This window comes from Durio zibethinus, chromosome 2, assembly GCF_047325235.1.
Source record: "Durio zibethinus cultivar Kanyao isolate XHJ-2024 chromosome 2, ASM4732523v1, whole genome shotgun sequence".
Lineage (NCBI taxonomy): Eukaryota > Viridiplantae > Streptophyta > Magnoliopsida > Malvales > Malvaceae > Durio > Durio zibethinus.
The window spans coordinates 5,711,331-5,726,740 of NC_143163.1; the positions used below are offsets into that span (position 1 = coordinate 5,711,331).

General features: G+C 30.5%; 2 protein-coding genes across 5 annotated transcripts; both read left to right on the top strand.

Annotated features, from left to right (window-relative positions):
* The first annotated feature begins 474 nt into the window (after window positions 1-474).
* Window positions 475-3,080, top strand: LOC111309049 (APO protein 3, mitochondrial-like). Of its 2 annotated transcripts, XM_089747813.1 has the most exons (4): window positions 475-606; window positions 753-1,149; window positions 1,690-2,120; window positions 2,505-3,080. In XM_089747813.1, the coding sequence occupies exons 2-4, from the start codon at window positions 770-772 to the stop codon at window positions 2,912-2,914; spliced, it is 1,221 nt and encodes a 406-aa protein (XP_089603939.1). In that variant the 5' UTR covers window positions 475-606; window positions 753-769; the 3' UTR covers window positions 2,915-3,080. The 2 variants fall into 2 exon arrangements, with proteins under 2 accessions (XP_089603939.1, XP_089603934.1); XM_089747808.1 differs by lacking the exon at window positions 475-606 and having other exon boundaries at window positions 627-1,149.
* A 1,383-nt stretch (window positions 3,081-4,463) lies between these two features.
* Window positions 4,464-9,522, top strand: LOC111309050 (phosphoglycerate mutase-like protein 1). 3 transcript variants are annotated; one of them, XM_022907865.2, is made up of 10 exons: window positions 4,467-4,930; window positions 5,898-5,959; window positions 6,114-6,221; window positions 6,346-6,425; window positions 6,976-7,138; window positions 7,396-7,470; window positions 7,601-7,689; window positions 8,250-8,369; window positions 9,125-9,169; window positions 9,277-9,522. In XM_022907865.2, exons 1-10 carry the CDS (start codon window positions 4,627-4,629, stop codon window positions 9,383-9,385), a joined length of 1,155 nt encoding a protein of 384 aa, XP_022763600.2. In that variant the 5' UTR covers window positions 4,467-4,626; the 3' UTR covers window positions 9,386-9,522. The 3 variants fall into 3 exon arrangements, 1 of the variants encoding a protein (XP_022763600.2); XR_016329965.1 differs by lacking the exons at window positions 9,125-9,169; window positions 9,277-9,522 and having other exon boundaries at window positions 4,464-4,930; window positions 7,396-7,751; window positions 8,250-8,386; XR_016329964.1 differs by lacking the exons at window positions 9,125-9,169; window positions 9,277-9,522 and having other exon boundaries at window positions 4,464-4,930; window positions 7,396-7,802; window positions 8,250-8,385.
* Window positions 9,523-15,410: the final 5,888 nt, after the last annotated feature.

Consider the following 15,410-nt stretch of genomic DNA (forward strand, 5'->3'; position numbering starts at 1 on the left):
TATAAAATTTTATATCAATGTGCATATCTGAACCATTTTAAAGTGTCCAAAGATAAAAGGAAATATAAAATAAAATAAAATAAAATAAATATAATTATGTAGTCTGATTATATAATGTTGAATTTTGAATTTTTAATAATTAAAATTTAATTTTTAAGAATTTTAAATATTTTTAAAAAAATCATTATTGAAGTGATTTTGCTTATAACTATATATTAAGCATATCATTTTGTTTTGTTATAAATTTCATTAATTTGTATTCATAATCATAACAAGAATTGAATGTGATATTACTACCCATAATAAGATAATTTTATTTGATAAAATATTAAAATTTTAATTTCATAATTAAAATTAAATTTTAATAACCTCATGTATTAAAAAAAAATAAACTCTTTGAAAGGGCCGCCAAATTGCTCATTCTTTTTGCTTGCTAAGATTTAAAACCCAATTAATCGTTGTTCTATTTAAAGAACGTGGCATAACTGTAGCGTGCTATAAGATGTATGAAGCCATTAGCCGACGTTGGTTGGAAGAGACGAATAGTATTAGTAGTGTCTCCCAGCACCAAAAATTGGCGGTGACTTTAACGCTCTGAAGTCTAAGGTTAGGCCTTTGCTCCTTGTTAGATGGCGTTCTTTTTGATTGATTCTTTCATGCTATTGTTTTCATTATTTTGGGGCATTCGGCATTTCTTTTCTGACATTGATTGTAAAATGTTTGTGAAAATGTCTAAATGAAATGGGAAAAAGAATCCCTATTAACAGCAATGTTGTCAAGACAAACCCGAATCATAATGAAGCTGCGGGACATAGCTTTGCGAAATTCTTCGACAAACTCAATTGTTGGAAAAGAGTTGAATCATCAGCGTGGCTTATGCTCTACTGGGCAGACTTGCACAGACCTTCCAAGGAAGCTCAAGAAAACGGAGCGGAAGCCATGGGTAACAAATATTAATGAACTGAAGCGTATTGGTAGAGCGGAAAGGAAAGAAAGACAGATGGTGCGTGAAAGGGTTCTACAACCTCCTGAAAATGGGTTATTGGTTAAAGAATTGATTCCTGTTGCTCATCAAGTTTATGCTGCCCGAACCGAACTATGCTCTTGTGTTTCAAAGGTTGCCCAGAGTATTGCAATATATTCATGCAGGTAAAAACAGAAAAGAGCTTTTTTCACGTCATCTGAGTTGACAATTATTTATGAGCATTTATTCTAGGCATCTTTTATTCCATGTTGCTTTGAAATTATTAAGGAAGAACCCTTTTTTATAGTACTACAGTATGCTGTTTGTCTATGGTTTTTCTTATGTTTGGGATGTTAGAACTTTAGCTTCAAAGTATGGATATAAGTTGAAGAGTGAGAGCAGCATAGCTCTTATGTAATCTAAATGCTTAAGCTTAATAACTAGAATTAGTTTTCACCGTTCATGATTGTAATGCTGACAATGGCTTGTCCTAGATCCTAGCTTATTTTAGATTAGACTTAGACGTCATAGTCTCCGAGTAACGAGGTTTTGATAGAATATGATATTACTAGTTCAGAAATCCCAAATTAAAAGTGAACTATCACTTGGTGCAATGTGGCTAACTTATTAAACCCAAAAGTAGCTTGCTTAAATATTTTGGTTTATTATCTTTGATTTGGTCATATAGGTTTTCATAAAGTTTATATATTTTGCTCATGGTGCAGTGTGTGTGGAGAAGTTCACATTGGCCATCCACCGCATAAGATCAGAACCTGCAATGTTATGGGAAGTGCAGCAAGCAAAGAGCACAGTTGGAAAAGAGGTGATGTTGAACATGTCTTGCCTCTCGTGGAATCTTTTCATCTATATGACAGGCTAGGAAGAGCTGTTTCTCATAATGAACGGCTCCAAGTGGATCGAATTCCAGCAATTCTGGAATTATGTGTCCAAGCAGGCATCAATTTATCTGAGTATCCAACTAGGAGAAGAGTCTTCCCTGCTTACAGTATTTCTGGTAGGATAATAGACTTTGAGAGGAGATTTCCTAAAGAAGATGCACCCGGCAAAGAAATAAATGCATGTGGGTTTTGGTCGAAGAGAAACAAGACCAGTGATTATAACAAGTTTATAGACCTGCAGCCTGCTGATCTGCAAGGTGCGATATTGTTGTTATTATATTTTTTGTTTCTTAACTTATGATTGATTTCTTCTTGATCTGAGCAACTCTGCCTCATATTGTCAAATATGCTTATGTCTCTTTGAATAATTCTCCAATTAATTGTTGCCAACAGCCATGAAGTCTGTTGGTAGAGTACTGGACTTTTAGTTCTAGTGATTACAATTCAATCCTTGGTAATCCCAACTATCAAAAAAATTCTCCAATTAATTGTTGTATATCATTATTCAAGAAATTTTAGATGAAAACATTGACAAAGTACTTTCAAATTTGATCTCTAATACCATAAGCAATACTCGATAACCTTATAGTTTTATTATTTGGCTGTTAGGCTTGATCAAAGTTGTTTGATATCTGGAATAGGTATTGCTGTTCGTGGGATGGATGTATGGGAGAGAATGCGCTCCGGAGCATCAAGACTTATGCAAAAATATGCTGTCCAAACTTGTGGATACTGTTCAGAGGTCCAGGTGGGGCCTAAAGGTCACAGGGTTCGAAATTGTCAAGCTTACAAGCATCAGATGAGGGATGGGCAGCATGCATGGCAGGAGGCAACTATTGATGATGTAATTCCTCCTGTGTATGTGTGGCACATACGAGATCATCAAAGTGAGAAACCACTAGTAAATGATTTGAAGAGGTACTATGGTATGCTGCCTGCAGTGGTGGAGCTGTTTGCACAGGCAGGTGCCAACGTGCCTGACAATTATGCTGGTACAATGAGGGAAGATGTTGTGGTGCCTGAAAGGGATGAAGAAATGTTGGTTGTTTGAAGCATTTTTTTGCTTAAGTGCTGGCTAACTGAAACTTTCTGGAGTGATTATTCTTTGACAAAGAAAGATGTTTCTTGGGAATTATATTTGGAATTGGCATGTCTGGGAAAGACTATAACTAGTGGTTGCAAAGAAATGGTAAAATGATCCTGCTTCTTTGAGTTTATCAGAGTTTTCTCACAGCAGTGATCAGTTAATGAGTGGGTAGGAAACTCATTGTACTTTTAGAGCGTTCATACAGGTATGGCTCATATGTGAAAGATCTCTTGGCCGCAGATTGAGAAAGTTCTCCAAGTTCTTGTTGGATGCTGGCTTCGATGGCTATAAATCTTATCTCTTACTCTAAATTGAGGAAAACTAGATATCCATGCCATTCTGTCATGCTTCTATGCTTAATTTTTCTCTCAGAAGTCTGGTTCCTCTAGCCCTTGCCCTGGATAGTCTTAGTTTGATTTGGGTTCTTTCTTGTGGAAAGCTCAGAACATTAAGTTGTTGCCCAATAATTATTTTATGCTTCAGGCTCTTCAAGTCTTCATTCTTGCTCCATGGGAAGAGTACAAATGGTGCAGAAACAGAGGAGTGGCTTGGGAATTTCTATAATCAATTCATTAAAGTTATGTTTGGTACATAAAATGATAGATAAGATAGGATAATAATCATTTTATATTATATTTGATATTAATCATCTTCTTGGTTTAGGATAACTCACTCTCTTAAAGTAAAGAATATTATTTTTTATTTATGAGATTGAACTTTTATGTTTTATTATATTTTTAAAAATTATATTAATAATTTAAATTATATAAACTTTAATTAAAGATAATTTTGATCAAGAAATAAATTATTCTATCTTAATTTTTGTATACATTAAATATAAAATAAGATAAATTATTTATTTTAATTTTATTCATAATATTATTTTATTTTATTTTATTATAATTTTGTTTACCTAATATATCCTAATGGATAGAGATGTTGTTCCATTTTAGTTTGACCTGAAACAAGTGAACTGACTGGGCTTAGGAAATTTCAAGCTGTACATACATCAAAGGATCTTCATTCTTTACTAGTCTGAAGAAGGCACTCATATGAGACTTCACGTACAAATTGAACTGGCGTCCTTTTAGTTTGAGGGATTATTCAATTGGCATTAGTTAACATTTCATTCGAAAATGTTTTGTATGAAAGAAACCATTTTCCTTTTGATTATTATGAGACAAATGGAGGCAGCATATTTATTCTTTTAACTATAACGGTTTCTTACCAACCATTATCTGCCATTGAAATGGTCAATCCTGCAACAATTATTCCTACTATATCACCAATTAAGAGGAAATTCTTTTCCCCTTTTGGCTTGTGGCTAAGAATCGCTGAATTATTTGATTGTTTGTTTTTCCATGGTTGTCGACAGCCAATATCCAGCTGTTTGGTCATCAATCATCATCATCATCATCATCATCTGATATCTTTCGAAATTGCCTGATGTAAAATTCTTTTAAATATTTTCTTGATAGTAAAAATTTCCCTTCAATTACAAAAAATCGAAATCCTTTTCCTCCAAAATTCTTTTTTTTTTAATGAAAGAAAGCATATTTGTAAATTGTAATTGTAGATTTGACAGATTGTTACTAACTGTAATTCTTGGTAAAAAAAAAAGGTAATTGTAACTGTCATTGTCTTTGAGACAAAACAAACAGAGGGAAAGATGATAGATGATAGCGGCCCTGACAGGACAGACAGCAAAACTCAAACTCCAAAGTGAACAGACAACACAAAAAATGTTAGTACGAATAAATAATACCAGCACCATGTCTATTGGCATAAGCTACAGTCCAAGGCTTACACGTTATCAACCAAATTCTCTGGCATTCCTCTCCTCTTCATCATCATCATCATCATCTTCTTCTTCTTCTTCTTCTTCTTCCTCCTTTTCCTCTATTATTGCAGTTAGATCCCAGTCAACCTCATCCCCACTCCGTTGCTCACCTCATCACCTTCTCTCTCTATCCGGATCTGGTTAGTCATTAGATGCCTCAAAACTACGAGCATTTTCTTTTTGAATGTTTGCTAACTTTGCTGATGCATCTTTTTCCCAGATGGATTATCTTGATGTTAGTTATAATGTGGGGTTTTACGGTTTAGATTAGTACCCAAAAATATTTCTGTTTTGGGGTTTAGTTTATGATTTTTCTTGTTTGATTCAGTGTGGATACCTTCGATTTAGTCTATAGGTTTGACTGAAGGTGCAGATTTGATTACTTTTTTATTGCGAGGCTGTGAGGAGACGATGGTTTGTGAGTTGGTGGAAATCAGTGGTCTTTCTCCGAAAGATACGAGCTTGAATTACTTTTGATGGATTTTGGCTTCTGGGTTTGTTGATTCTGGTGTAAATTCATTAGCTTTTTGAATGATGCATTAGTCATTGGACTTTTTAGAAGATGGGATCTCAAGTTTTTGACTGTTTGGCTGTCATTTTATAACATTCATAACAATAAGCAAATCTAAGACATTTGGGTTTTTTCAGCATGGAATAGGCCTAGTTACTGTTAAATTTTTCTGACAAAGTATAATACACACCACATGCATAGTAAGGTACCAATTTGGAGTCTAAGAAAAGAGAACAATGAGTTTCGATGGAAATAACGTCAATAGGAAACCTAAAAGCTAGATTTGACTAAGTGTTTTCAAGCTTGGTTATTGTAAAACATTAATAGAGAATCAGTTGAGCCCCTAATATAGTGATATTGGTAGTCACAATGCAAGTTCCTGTTGTTATGGTGCATTGCACGGGTTTCTGCCTTACACCATGCATGATTGTTGAGTTATTTCTGCTGTTAAACTTGCTTGTTTCTTTGCTATTGTACCTGAGACATAGTTATACTATTGACTGTATTCAGTTTTGAAATCCTTGTTCTGATTGAACTTCTCACGGTATTTAATTTTTCTTTTACGCTCTTTTTTTGCCTTATTTTATTGGTTGCAGATATGGATACAAGTGCTCGCCCAAGTTTGTTCCCTTTGCACCGCTGCAAAACTCTTCACCTGGTTGGTATCAAATTTATTTTTCAATTCATATGCTACATCCACTGCAGATATGAAGCTGCTATATATTTGGTTTGAAGGATATTCAAGACTGCCTTCTTTCTTGGCTTTTGCTTGCAAATCAAGGCATTGTGGTCTTATAAAACGATACATCCAGGTGAGGCATGCTCAGGGGATCCACAATGTAGAGGGAGATAAGAACTATAAAGCATACATGTCTCCGGAATATTTTGATGCACACATTAATCCTCCCGGCTGGCAACAGGTAAGTAGTGATCATTATGTTTTCATATATAGGCATGTTTTAAATCTAACCTCATTCAGGCCATATGCTTATTTGTAATCCAAAGCAGGAATCTTGAATGAAGTTATTATTGGTAATGTTGCAGGTTGATATTTTGTGTAAGCATGTCCATGAATGTGGCCTTGCTAAGAGGATTGATTTAGTCATTGCATCCCCTTTGCTAAGGTAGCAGTGCCAGCATTTCATACTCCCAGTCTTTTGAATTTAGTAATTCAGTGGGCATGAAGTTGAGACCTCTTATGAATCATGCAGGTTTCTGATTTGCTGAATTCTCCATTATGTGTTAGCTAAAGAGTTTCATATTAAGATCTGGTATTAATCAGTGGTAATTGTGGACAGAAAATTTAATTCCAAATTCTTTTATTGTTCTTCACACTTGAGGGTGATGCTGGGATTATTACTCTGGCCCAGTACACGTGACTAAATTTCATTTTGTCAGTCATTTGGTCTTCAATGAAGCTGTTGCTTTTTGTATTAAAGAGGGCGTTGTCTGCTATTAATTGTCTCAACTAGGCTTTGAAGTTATCTATTATAATTCGAGTTGGTAAAAACTTGGTATCAATAAAGTTCCATATTAGTTTTGTGAACAAATTTTATTGAATGTTGAATCATATATTTTAGTATCAGTCCCCTTGGAAATTTAAATTTGGATTATAAAAAACCCATTGAATTTATTAGACATGTATTAATTGACAATGCTCACTTTATGTTGGAGGACATTGCAAACAGCTGTGGGTGTATTTGGTGGTGAAGGTTACACCGTTAGGATGGATATAGTGCCACTTATGGTGGCAAATACAGGAAATAGTGGCCGTGCTGCAATATCAAGTCTAAATTGCCCACCAATTGTTGTGGTAGAACTTTGTCGAGAACATTTGGTTAGTCTCATTTCAATTTTATCCAGTAACAGTTCCCTCTAAATGTATTATCAGTGGACACAGTATTAACCTTAATATTGCTGGAATATAAGATGGTTAACAGGAAATTCAATTGGTTTAAACATATTTGGTTCTCAAAATGCACTAGTTTTTTTATTGCCCGATTTCAAACCAGAGGGCATTTTTGTTTTCTCTCTTTATGATTTGCTCCTTTAAACATATTGCAGACATCGGGTAATTTTTTTTTTGGTTTGCAGGGAGTCCATCCTTGTGATAAGAGGAGAAATATCAGTGACTATCAGTTTCTTTTTCCTGCAATTGATTTCTCACTGGCAAGTTATTCAGTCTCTAAGATGCCCCTAAACAAGTTACTGTTTCAATTTTTTATATCTGAACCAAATGTTGCTAGATTCTGGTCATTTTCAAAGGCATACGTTGAATGTCTTTTGAATTCCTATTCAGATAGAAAGTGATGAGGACACATGGTGGCAGGCTTACATTAGGGAGACAAAAGAAGAAGTTGCAGCCAGGGGGCTAAAGTTCCTAAACTGGTGCAAACCTTATTAACTCTTCATTGGCTGGACCACTTCTTTATTAGATCTTCAAAATGAGCGTAAGGGGAACCTTATTGGATGGTACATAGAAACTAATGCATATAATTCAGGTACTGTTTGAAATCATTAGATATCAGAATAGAAAATCCAGAATTAATGTATCTTATTTTGGAAGGCAAGGGGACTAAAGTTAAACAATATGGCTGTTGCATTATATCAGAATTCTGTTGCAACTTAAGTTTCTGATACGGCTTATTCAAGTACTGTCATCAAAAATAAATTTCAGAACTTTTGCGTCAAGGAAATCTTTCTAATTGATCCCATCCTCTGTTGTTCTACTTGATTTACTCTTTCTTGACATTTACAACTTCTAACAAAGATAGGTCTTTGAAGTTCTTATTCTTTGCAAGAACCTTTTTCTTTTTTCTTTTTTCTGTATCTTTCCTTGTGTCTTTCCAGGTGACAATACCACCCATGGAAAGCTACAATGAGCATTTAGATCTTTAATTTGGTAGACATACAAAAAATTCTTAGGCTTCTTTATATTCACTTTGCAGGTTGTGGACATGGAAAGAGAAGGAGATAGCGATTGTTACTCATAGTGGGTTCTTGTTTCATACATTAAATGCATTTGGAAATGATTGTCATCCATTGGTGCAGAAAGAAATATGCAAACAGTAAGTATCCTTAACTGCCTTCACTTTAGCTGTTCAATCCTGTGACTCTAGACTATTTTAAACAAGACTTTTAGCTTGGTAGCTTCTGGTGCAGTCAATGCAGTTTATTCTCTATATCCGATCCTTTCAAATTGATGTCCTGGCAGTTCCAGTTGAGCTCAAAACCTGCTATATAATGCAATTTTCAATTTTTAATATGTTCTCTTCTTTTGCATATATATGGTTTATACTTTTTCCACATGCTTGTGCCTGCATTTTTCATTTGCAAATTACTTTTTTCATGCACATCTCTTTTCATTATACAGCTATTAGTTGCATTGAAGTTTTGGCCTTTCAACCTGGCAAAACAACCTAATTTTGCACCTAGGTCACATTTGATGCAAGAATGCCATTTAATCTTAGAGTACTTTTTATGGTTCTAGCGTTTGACCAATTCCGGTTAGACTTGTAATGTAAGCATTTTAAGGCAGGAAAATTTTCTTGACAGAAATGCATTTTCAAACAAAACTAGAGTGCTGGTGTTCCCGGAAAGAAAGTGCATAAAGATAGTTAATGAGTTAAAAAAGTTTGACAACCAAACACAGTTTACCTCTTTAGTCTAGTATTGTTCTGTGATGAAGTTGTTTATCAGAAAATACTACCTTAAAATGACAATAAAAAAGGGCCTTAACTTGGAATCTCATTGACAATTTTAGAATTACGTTGAGATGTTACCTGTTTCCAATAGAAATAACTCTTCTACCTAGTACTCACAGCTTTACAAATTGCGAGCTTCGCTCCATGGTCATTGTCGACAGAAGGTAAGCTGATGTAAAACACAAAACTTTACTGTTTCAGCTTGTTTTAAATTCTTATGAATACTGAATTTGGCTTGTTCATACTTCTTATTGACTCTTTTTTTCTCTAGTATGATGGGATTAGACCCCCCAACAACTAATTATCCAGGAAAGATTCCACCGGGACTGGATCTCCGGAGTGATGTCGTGGATGAGAAGACTGAAGAAAGGAGTATCTGATACAAAAATTCCTTTGTCTGAACATTATGTTTAATTAATGCTTGTGATTTAACAACACCATTTTTGGGAACTCATAGTTAGATATGGCTTATGTTATTATAATTTAAAGATGCTCCTCACCTATGGTGATTTCAGCATGTGTATGAGGAAATTCAACTGTGTTAATTGAGATGCACTAGATTGTAAGAGATCTTTTGAGAACGAGTTGTTGAAATTCCAATGGTTTTCAAAGACAGAAGAGGCTACAGAAGCCTCAGATTGCAACCATCTATATGTTTTACTACAAAATTTTTTATGTGGACATTCCTATCAGTTTTACCTTTATCTGTTACTGATCAATTATAACCTATCTTTTCTGAATTTATTTTATTGTAATGGCAGATTGATTGTCTATCAGCAGTCTTGACCTCCTCTTTCTCAGTCTCTCTACCGCTTCCTTACACTAGTAACTCAACATATCAATTTGGGATTCAAAGCAACCGCAACTCCTTTCCCATTCTCACCCTCTACTCTAATGGGGTTGGGAGAGAAGGGCAGTGAATAAAGTGGCAAGGAGAAGGTTTGTCAAAATTTGTTTTGAGACTTTGAGTAGATAAAATGGTAGGTTGGCAGTTGGGAGTAGTTTTGAAATACATAAATGAAAAGTGCAAACCTTTGCTCGAAGTCAAGGCCTCAAGGACGCCAACTGGAGAAATAAGGAATGATGGGACCATATATAAGAGACAAATAAAGAAGCACTAGTACCATAGATATAGGTATTAATTTTTAACGTGTTTTACCAACTTGCCGAAATGATTGAAGAGTTGTTGAGCTTTTTTCAATCATTATTGGATGGAACCAATGCTATTCGGCAATGTTTATCACCTTGGTTAAGGTTTACACGTTACGTCAAATCTCTTGCTTAAATGTGAAAAACCAAGAAAAACAAAAAAAGAACAATTTATGTGCCCCAGATAAACACTCGAAACCCAGTAACAAAAGAGTGTCAGATGAATTCTTTAGCCTCTTGAACTACCATTAAACTTATTCCAAATTTTCTATGAAATTATAGTAGTATTAGACACTAGTAATTTAGTCTAGCAAGTAACAATTGGGCCTATTACAATAGCTGGTTCCAAGCGATGGGCTACGATTTGCCTGGATTCCCATTAAAAGTCTAAAATTAATAGCCATAGCTTGGTCCCAGTTAGCTAAGACAAACCTATTTGAACTTGCCCAAACAAGTTAAACCCAGGTCCAATAGGGAATAAGTGGCTCATTTTTATTCATCACATTTCCATGTGAAGAAAAATTTTATATATGAATTTCATTTCATCAGTCTAATCAAACCTCAAAAGTTCAAAATGAATCAGAGGCAAAAAGCTGTAAAAAATTACAGAATCTGAAAGAACAATACTATTAAATCCCCAAAAACAGTTGTAAGTCGTTCAGGTTTTCTGTATCACAGCTCTTAACTGTCAAGGGTCAAACTTTTTTTTTTTTTAATTCTTGAAAATTGTGGGTTATTTGAGGACAGCAAAAAAGGAAATGTGAATGTCACATTACCAAAATCTATTTGTCGTGCAGGAGATTCCATTAATGACAGAGATTGTTTTTGTTGATATTTTTACATTTTCCAATGATCTTCACAGCTTTACATGCAAAAATGAATTGAAATCTGAATCCCCCTTTTGGGAGTAGTTAACTAAATTTCAATGTCGTAAATGGAAACGTAGTAGATTGCAACTTCTTGTGTTTAGTGACCACTGACCAGGCCACATTCTAAATGCCTCAAAGATGTAGCAAATTAGGCAAATAGTTGTCAAAGCTGCCTTACTTTTTGACTGTTGGCTGGTATTAGCCGCAATCCCAAATAAGCTATAAGCAAAATGACTACCACATGTGAAGCCACTTTATAAATGGATTCTTAGACCACCAACATATTTAGTAGCCGTTTGAATCTCACTATATTGGATTAAACTATCACACTTTCAATTGAATTTAAATACCAATTTTAATAAGATCAAGTCAATATAAATTTTTCATTAAATTTTTTTTCAATCGTAATTACAGTAACTTTTTCTGTCAATCACAGTTATAATAAATTTTATTATTGTTTTCAATCTCACCGCAATCAATTTCACCTTCCATCGAAATGAAACCTTAATTAAATTAAATTTTAAATTCATAAAATCACTATTTATTGTAATTACGATATATTTTTATAGTAGTATAATGAATGTCAATATTAATTAAAATTTAATCTAAAATATTTTTAAATAATTTATAGGAGGTGTTTGATTCATAGAATCTTAAATTTCGAAAAAAATGTGATTTTCGAAAAAGTGCAATACTTGAAGTTTTTTTCATTTTCAGAGCATCCTTCAAATTCACTTATTTGGTTTGAAGAATCCATTTATATTAATTATTATATAATTATCATAATCTTTTTGACATATATGATGGTAATTTTTTATTTTATTTTATTAATAATAAATATCTAAACGATAAATGATGCCTTTAGCAATAAAAGAATTATTATTTTTATTTATAAAATATCATCAATTGAGGCATCTGATACTTTTTTTAGTAACAGAAATTGATAAGAAAAATTATTAGATAAAAAGTCAATTAGTGCGTTTGCCTTTTTTTATCATGAAAAAAAATTAAAAATATTCATTTAATTTATTTATAAAATGATCATTTAAGATATTTTTATACATAAAACATCTTAAATTATTTTTTTATTAAATATAGACACCTTAAATAATCATTTTATTAAAAATAAAAATGATTATTTAAGGCATTTTATGTAAAAAATACCTTAAATAATCTCTTATAAAAATAAAAACCCTAAATCCTAAAATATAAATGATTATTTAAGACATTTTCTATATTGAAACACATTAAATAATCCTTTTATAAAAAGATTAACCCTAAACTTTAAAATATAAAAATATTATTTTAGACGTTTTCTATACAAAATGCCTTAAATAATCAATTTATAAAAATATAAGATGATTATTTAAAAATTTTCTTCCTATCAAATGCCTTAATTGCAATATTAAAAAAATTTTGTATAAAAACCGACAATTAAGTTCTAGTCACTTCCAAACATATTTTTCAAAAAAATAACAACTATTTCATCATTTTTTATTCATGTCAAATTTAAAAATAAGATAACTTTTCTTTCGAAATCTTAAAATATCACAATGAAAAATAAAATTTTACTTTCGAAATTTTTGAGCACCGTTAAGAATTTAACATTTTACCCTGTAATTGAATTATCCTAAATTAAATATAAAAATTAAATATCCATCATCAATATTTCAAAATAAATTTATAAATTCTTATAAACCAAATACACTCATAAAATTCCTCCATTTTGCTAACTCTAATCACACTTTCTACGATTTTTTTCTTTTGTTGCCCATTCCCATTATTGTTGAAGTAAATATTACTGCTTTCGAATTCATTACTCCCATGTCTTTCCTCTACAAATGAATGATTATTGACGGAAATCATTAGTCCACCATCGCAATTTGGATGTGTCTGACTTTAGAGACTGCAATTTTTTTTTTTTTCACACCATTAGGGAAAAGGGTGACATTATAGTAAAATTCGTACTCATTGTCATCGCTGTGAGAGCACACGTTTAAAGATAATGACAGAAGGCATGTGGCTTGCTTCAATTTCAAAAGGTTTAATAGTGGTATATTGCAAATAAGTAATTGGGTTTTTCATCATTTCAGGGTAAGGAAATTAGAATAAAAAAATAATGTCAAATAATTTGTGAAGATATCCTTCAATTATTTAATTAAAGGCATGATTTAGATAAAATTATTTAGTATTATAATTTTTTTTTTATCAAAACTAGATTAAAAGATAAATCCCTTTTATTAGTATTCTTAAACATGCCTGGAATGCTTCTATTTATGAAGTTTGGATGGATAAAAATAAAAGCGTATTTGGAACGCAGACTTCACAAAATTCAACCCCTTGATAATTCTATTAATCAACTAGTTTTTTAACCCGTGTCACGTATGGGATTTTTTTATTATTTTTAATAATTAAAAAAATTTATTAACCATAAATTTTTATATTATTTTAATAAAAAATATGTAAATATTTATTGATTTATTATATATAATCATACATTTATAAATGTTAAGATATAATTAAATAAGAATTTATACATATTGTAATATTTTTTCAAAGTCAAAGCTTTTGTAAACTTTTAAAAAATTATAATTTTTTTTTCTTTTTCATAAAATTTTTTTTTTAATTCATTTACTAAACAATTAAAATTTTACTACTCGCTTTTTCTTGTTTGATCAAAAAAACAAAATTCAATTTTAAATAATCAAGATTTTTATTATTGGTTTATATATATATATATATATATATATTTAGTGTTAGAGATATTGTTATCTACGCTTTTAGATTTCTCACATGAAATTGGTATAATTTCTTAGGGTTTATATTCTTTCTGTATTTGATTGTACTCTCAATTATGATTGGATATTTATAACAATTTCACCACTTTTAATAAAATTTTAATTTGAGTTATTAAAAAGAAAATAATCAAGATTAATAATTATTTATATGTTGATATGAATATATATTAAAAAAATATATCATTTGATTAAATTGTAAAAGTCATTTATATTAGCAAAGAATTCTTAAACTATTAAATCTTATAAAGCTAAACCAAAAATAATAATAATAATAATAATAATATATGATTGAACTACAAAACATAATTATTAATTTTCTCATAACCATTTGCTTTTTATTAGTTCTTATTTTTTTACATATATTCTTTAACATACATAGTTATTAGAACATAAATCAAACATACATATTGAGAATTATATATAATTTAGATCTCTTGTACTTATACATAGTAAATATCTAGTTTAACAATATATATATATATATATAAATATATAAACATATGGACTAATTTATTTTAGAATAAATCAAATCTAGATGTATATATCATATAATGCAAATAAAACCAAATAATAAGTCTGAAGAAACAAACAAATAGAAGAAAATAATTAAAAATATATAATATAATATAAAAAAATAATGAACTATACCTATTAAGTTGAAACCCAACCAAATATGCGCTCATTTTCTTTTCATTATTGAAATCTAAAAAAAAAAAAGAAGCAAAAATCAATATTATAAAGAAGAACAACAATCCAACACCATCACAAACTTATTTTTAAAACTAAAAAATAATAAAAAATAATAATAAAGGCATAAAATAAATTTACTTATTCATGTATGATGTAATTATTATTATTTATAGCTATTGTCCATTTTTATTAAAACCCATAAACCATAATCATCAAATAAAAAAAAATAGATTGTATTCTTCAATTTCTAATTCTAATAATAACATATAAAATAATATTGGTTAGACAGTAATGCACTCACTTTATGAGTTATTTACTTTTATTTTGAGATTTAGATTTTAGTAAATAAAAATTTATTAAGCTCTCTCACACACACATAAATAAATATATATATATATATATGTAACGTTGTGATTAAATTTAAAAAGATAAAGATAAATTATAATTTAATATATTTAAATTCAAAATTTATGTAAAATTTTTAATTTTTGATAGAGTTTGATTTTAATTTAAATGGTTACCAAAAATATTAAATTTATATAGTTTATTCAATAAAATTATTTGACACAAGATAAAAGTTTATTAAGCCTATATATATTTGGAATTATGATTAATTTAAAAAGAAAGGTAATTTATAAATTAATATATTTAAATTTAAAATTTATGTAAAATTTTTAATATTTTATAAATTTTGATTTGATAAAATATATAAATTGAGAACGTATATATAATTTAAATATCTTATACTTATGCATAGTAAATATTCAATTTAACTATATATATATATATATAAACATATGAACTGATTTTTTTTTAATAAATCAAATCTAAATGTATATATCATATAATGTAAATAAAACCAAATAAAAGGTTGGAAGAAACAAATAAATGGAGAAAAA

Excerpts from the sequence above, each read along its gene's own strand:
- LOC111309049 (XM_089747808.1), top strand. The coding sequence starts at position 737 with ATGAAATGGGAAAAAGAATCCCTATTAACAGCAATGTTGTCAAGACAA. Across the intron at positions 1,150-1,689 it reads ATTGCAATATATTCATGCAG|TGTGTGTGGAGAAGTTCACA; the intron begins GTAAAAACAGAA and ends CTCATGGTGCAG. Across the intron at positions 2,121-2,504 it reads GCAGCCTGCTGATCTGCAAG|GTATTGCTGTTCGTGGGATG; the intron begins GTGCGATATTGT and ends TATCTGGAATAG.
- LOC111309050 (XM_022907865.2), top strand. The coding sequence starts at position 4,627 with ATGATAGCGGCCCTGACAGGACAGACAGCAAAACTCAAACTCCAAAGT. Across the intron at positions 6,426-6,975 it reads ATTGCATCCCCTTTGCTAAG|GACATTGCAAACAGCTGTGG; the intron begins GTAGCAGTGCCA and ends TTTATGTTGGAG. Across the intron at positions 7,690-8,249 it reads GGGCTAAAGTTCCTAAACTG|GTTGTGGACATGGAAAGAGA; the intron begins GTGCAAACCTTA and ends TTCACTTTGCAG.